The sequence below is a fragment of the Lepisma saccharinum genome, chromosome 10 (genome assembly GCF_977018435.1).
Source record: "Lepisma saccharinum chromosome 10, izLepSacc3.1, whole genome shotgun sequence".
NCBI lineage: Eukaryota > Metazoa > Arthropoda > Insecta > Zygentoma > Lepismatidae > Lepisma > Lepisma saccharinum.
In genome coordinates this window covers 28,012,093-28,018,092 of record NC_139238.1, presented here as the reverse complement: position 1 = coordinate 28,018,092, position 6,000 = coordinate 28,012,093, and the positions used below count along the sequence as shown (strand labels likewise).

The window sequence follows — 6,000 nt, the reverse complement described above, 5'->3', positions numbered from 1 at the left end:
GAATAGAAAGAAAGAGCGAGTAAAAATAAAGGGAGAAAGAGAAAGGAATAGAAAAAGCAAGAAAGAAATAGGAAGAAAGGAAAGGAAAGCGAGAATAAGAAGGGAGATGAAGAAACAGAGTAAGAAGGTAAGGCAAATGATTATATAAAGAAAGAAGATAAGAAGGAAGATAGAAAGAAAGCGAGAAAAATAGATGGAGATAAGAAAACCCAAGAAAGAAAAAGATAGGAATAGACAAAGAAAGAAATAGAAAGAAAGATCGACAAAAGGAAACGGAGATGGAGAAACTGAGTAGGAAAAGAGAGAAAAGGATAAAAAACAAGAAATAAATAGAAATGAAGAAAGGAAAGAATGATCAAAAAGAGAGATAAAGTAACAGAGCAATAAGGAGAGAAAATGGAATGGACAAAGAAAGGAAGAATGAGACAGAAAACGAAAAGAGAAATGAAGATGAAGAAACAGCAAGAAAGAAATAGAAGGGAATAGACAAAGAAAGAAAGAAGGAGATAGAGACGAGGAAAGAGAAAGAATAGGAAAAAAGAAGAACGAGGGAGAAGGAAAGGGAGAAGCAAGGAGATAGGAGGATAATAAGAGAAAGTGGGAAAATAGAGCTTAACAGAGGGTCTGGATAGCCATGCTCACCGAGGTAGAGAGCTTACCTGAACAAAAAAGCCTTGCTTTTTGCATGTTGTTTGAGATAATGGGTGCAGATGTTCATATCAAATATTGTGTTCACTGTTAGCGAAAATATGATACCTCAGCACTAAAATAAAACGCATTTAACATACAAATGATCATTTATTGACAAAATGGATATGACACAATGAATGATACAGGTTTGTGATAAGGTAATGTACTTTTCATGCTAAATATATGAAAATGAATAACAAGATGCAGCGGTGAAGATGTTACTTGACTGGGAATATTTTGTGGTACGGTATCTTCGTGACTATTTGCCCCACTATCTTCGTTGCTAAACTATCCAGGACTTTCTCAATAGACGGTCTCAGCTCCTTGAAGATTTCTTCCCAATTTTCGTTCAGGAATCCGTTCATGTGGTCGCCTGTGGGAAGGGAAAATAAGTATGAAGATTCGTGAATCAGAACTGCGGAAGTAAATGTAATGTACATCACTTGGATAAGAAAACAAGTATTTGGAATCAACGAAGAGAGGGTAACGTGTCCACGAATACTAGGTAGTGCAATTTTTAAAGCATTTTTCTGAACAATTGTGTAAAATTAAATAACAAAATACAATAACTATGATTTTCAGTACGCTAACTATACATAATATAAGAAAAATAATGGACAACAATTGTGTTAGATATTCACTGATACGGTGGATTGAGTAGCAAAGACTCTCCATTTATGTAATAACAATACATTTGGATTGAAATTGGTATATTTTAATAACTTATAATAGTTATTATTGTACAATAACAATAATAATTATTGTCATTATTATTTGCACTAATCAAGCTTTATCTACGGCCTCACCCCCGTACAAATATTTCTGGCGACGCCCATGCTGATAAGGGATGAGCCCCCCCCAAAAATAAACATCTGCCTACGGGCCTGGATCCAGCGTTGAGGCGGAGTGTAAAGCAACAAAGAAGAATCTAATAAGGAGGAGAAAAACGAAGGAGATTTCAGCACGGTGTTTATATAGTTGCCAGTTTAGCGCTAACGTACCAGTGTTCACTGATAGTGTGAGTGCATGCCAAAGAAGAATACTATTTGGTACATTGAAAGATTACTTGTAAATGAATTTGTAGTTTATTGAGTATAAGCAGCAACTATTTTGTTTATTAATTGTTATCTTGATTTGTCTATAACTTGACAAGTTTAAAAACAAGACGCTGCAAATAGCTGTTGCGCATCTCACACAACATTTCCCCACTCCATTCTTCGCAGCGTTGCAGCCTGGAGGGAGCGGAATGCTCTGAGGATTTTCAACGAAACTTGTATTCGCTTTTTCCTGGGCTGTTTTCTACCTGTCGGAGTACAGAAATTCAGCTCACCTTTCGCCAACGACTCTTTTCCTTCTTTTAAAACTTGAACTCCCCAATGGCGCAGTGGTAGCGTCGTCGCCTTGTAATCAAGGAATCACGGGTTCGATTCACGGTGGAGGCACATAGGTCCAGTCCCGATTAGCCTTAATGTGCATAAAGTGGACTTAAAATAACAAATCAATCCAATCCAATTATTTTAAAACTTGAGAAACCATCCATTTAGACACTCCCGTGGCGACACTTGTGGACTCGACAACATTATACTTAAGTTTATGAAACTCCTTCTGATTTCTCAAATATGTTACAACATTGTAAACAATTTATCTGGCCTGTCCTCTAAGGAGCTTTCCAGAGCAGATTGTGGATTTCGTTGGACCCGGTATGATTTTATTTTTGCATTTAAAAAAAAAAATATGCAGCCAAGAGTAAAGAGCAAGAACATTTCAATGCTTTAAAAAGAACACAGGCAAGCGTGTTATCAGATTGCCTTCTTGTAGTGATGGTTAAGCCACTCGGCTTAAAAAAAAACAGGCCACTGCTCGATGTCGCTTTCAGAAAATGAAGTCATTCGCCCAGAAGTTTCTCTTCGTTATAAAGGTTAACGCTCGTGCGTAATACTACAGTTTACGATCCGCGCACCGCACGCATTTTCAAAGACCGGATTAAATCAAATGAACCACTGGTAAACTGATATAATATGAGCCGGCACCGTCAATCCACACAGTAAAAATTGTTTGTCATATTTGTTTTAGCTTAGTTTTGCTGAGTTGGCACCACTCGTACTCTCAAGGCCAGACCAGTACGTAGAAGAGTGGTGGGTAGGATGACGTAATAGGAAGTGCTCCGCAGCGATCTGCGCATATCGGGACTTAACTTGTCAGGCTATAGTAATTTATTTATTTATTTTCAATAATGAACTCAACAGGCTGGCGCCCAGTTAGAGAGTTCAGAGATACAGGTTTTCATACATGCTTCAGTGACTGTTATTTGATATTGTATTCATTACACAGTTTTTAAATTGTATATATGGCATAGAGAACAAATCAATTTTTTTGTTACGCTTTTCTAAGGCATTGTAGAGAATACTCATTCTCCAGATAGGGGATTTCTTGACAATGTTTGTTCGCGCTCTATTCACAAAAAAGGTTTGATGATTGGGTCGCGTCTTATTGTTAGGAACGCGTAATTTAAATTGTGAGATCCAATGAGGAGAGCGAAGTTTTCCATTATATATTTTCCAGAGCAGCAGCAGGTCGCGCACTGTCCTTCGATCGTCAAGCCTGTGCATTCGGAGCTCCTCTGTTAGATTACTGTACGAATCAAATTTGGGATAAGTACCTTCAAGTTTATACTTCATATAACGTAACATCTTTGATTGTACTCGCTCTATTTTTGTAGTTTGTACTATACTGTCAGTGTTCCATACAACAGACCCGAATTCAAGTTTTGAACGCACTAATGAGTAATATAATACCTTAAGTGTTTGGGTGTCTCGAAAGTCTCTGCCCATTCTAATAATGAACCCTATAAGTTTGTAAGCGTTGCCTATTACTTTGTTAATATGGTGAGTGAAAGTTAGCTTAGAGTCAAAATATATTCCTAGGTCCTTTGCTGTTTCAGATTTTTTTAGATTGGTATTATTAAGTTGATATTGAAAATTTAAGATCGTTCTTTGTTTAGAATAAGTAACGGAATAGCATTTTGCTGCATTAAGAGAAAGACCGTCGCGCAAGCACCACGCACTCAACCTATTTATGTCTTGCTGTAGACACACACAGTCTTCAATATTTTTTATTCTTTGAAAGAATTTCAGGTCGTCTGCAAATAACAGTTTTCTAGAATTAATCAAATGTTCCGGTAAGTCGTTGATTAATAGAAGAAAGAGAAGAGGTCCTATGTTGGACCCTTGAGGTACTCCGGAACGTACTAGAAATTCGCTGGATGCGTGGCCTTTATACGAGACATATTGTTTTCTATTCATTAAATATGACGCCATAAGTTTCCTGAGGGGAAGGGAAAAGTTGAAAGTGCCCAATTTACTTAGTAGTACATCATGATTTACGGTATCAAAGGCTTTGGAAAAATCAGTGTATATTACATCCACCTGCCCCCCATCATCTAACACCGTGCTTATATAATGCAGTTTCTCGCCAAGGTTTGTTTGTATTAGGCAGTTGGGCAGAAAGCCATGCTGGAATTCAGATAAAGTTTCTTTGACATGGTTATATATGTGGCAATATAAGATTTGCTCAAATATTTTAGCAGGGGCAGATAAAAGAGCTATAGGACGATGGTTTTGTATGTTTCTGTTCTCCGAGGATTTCGGTACTGGACATACAGCAGTAACTTTCCACCGTTCGGGAAACTGCGTGGAAGATAATATCGCATTGTAGATAACAAAGAGTGGAATTTTTAAAATGTCTACACATCCTTTGAAGATGTAGGGTGGGATTTTGTCTGGCCCTGCCGACTTCTTTGGCTTTAATTTTTTTACAGCTGCTTCAATTTCAGACATACTGATCATCTGAATGTTGAGTGAATCTAGCGTTTTGCACTCTGTGTGCCCCGCCATGATCTCGAGGTTATACTTTGCCGTATTGTTTGCATACACAGATTGAAAGTATTTCGCAAATTCATCAACGACGGTATTCAGGTTTAATATGGGTTCATTGTTTGAAGAAACTGGAAACTGTTTGTTTTGCCTGTTGCGATTTATGTACGACCAGAAAAGTGACGGGTCACTTTGAATATTGCTTTCGATGTCGAACAAGTAATTATTATGGGCGGCTGATATTTCTTTTTTGATTGCTTTTCTGAGTTCTTTAAATTTGTTGGCATGGTGAACTGGGTTACCTACGTTTTGCTTCCATTTTTGGTGGTGGTGAGCCTTGGCTTTTATTTTTTTAATTATATTGGCGGTAAACCAGCATGGATATTTAGGAGGGGTTATGCGTCTTAAGGGGATGCACGCGTCAAATGCTTCGTATATTATGTTATAAAACATATCTGTCATTTCGTTTACGTTATCACAGAGTTTTAGTGCATCCCAGTTAACGACCGATAGTTTGTTGTATAGTTTGTTAAAGTCAGCTTTTTTGAAATTGTACGAGAGGTTGTTTGGTGGATTGTTACTCTGTGTCATTTTTCCGTGCTTTATTTCGATTACGAGACAAGGATGATGCTTATCCTCAGGCACGAGTGGCTGAGTTTCTCGTGTCAACTGCATGCCAAAAACGTTACTTAGCACAAGATCGAGAGTTTTGCCGTTACTATTTTGAATGTTATTTACGCTGCGTAATTGAAAAAAGCACATTTGATTGTATAATTCGCGACATACAGGAGTGGCGTTAACGAGGTTGTATTCGTTGCTTGTTATGCAAGGGATATTGAAATCCCCTATGAGGAGAATGTTATGTGTGGGTCTACAATGCCTTTCAAGAAAATTATAAAATAAGTTGTAAGACTTGTCATTACAGCATGGAGTAAAGTAAACAATACAGATGTATAAGGTCCATGAATTACAATTTTCACAAGCAATGAGTCGACGTTAGGGTCGTCGTTAAATTTGCCTACGAGCGTCGCTGCGTATTTGTTATGAATTGCCAGAAGAGCACCCCCGCCCAGATTTTTCCCAGAGTCAGTCGGGTTCCTGTCAGATCGGAACACGTTATAGCGATCATCAAAAAGTTCCGTGCTTAGATGGTTTTCATTAAGCCAAGTCTCTGTAATTGCTACGATGCTGTAATTGTTAGATAATATGTTCTGAGAGAACACTTGCATTTTGGTACGCAACCCGCGAACATTTTGGTACACTATGCTAAATATTTTAGTCTGAGAACTTACGTGTTTACGTTTGTGGGAGTTGCCCCCGGGCTGACATTCTTCCTCCGTTGCTGTCACTGCTACCACGTCACTTGGGGGAGGGGTGGGATTTGGGAGGGGGTGGGGATTTCCAACCTGCTTCCGAGATTTGGCCTTCGTCTTCAGTG

General features: G+C 38.3%; 1 protein-coding gene across 1 annotated transcript in view; it reads right to left on the bottom strand.

Annotated features, from left to right (window-relative positions):
• Window positions 1-823: 823 nt before the first annotated feature.
• LOC145994038 (circadian clock-controlled protein daywake-like) overlaps window positions 824-6,000 on the bottom strand; it is a 155,932-nt gene continuing 150,755 nt past the window's right edge. Inside the window, exon 9 of the mRNA XM_083130121.1 lies at window positions 824-1,063. Within this exon, the coding sequence (XP_082986247.1) occupies window positions 909-1,063 (155 nt within the window). The 3' untranslated portion in view covers window positions 824-908. The remainder of the gene's footprint in view (window positions 1,064-6,000) is intronic.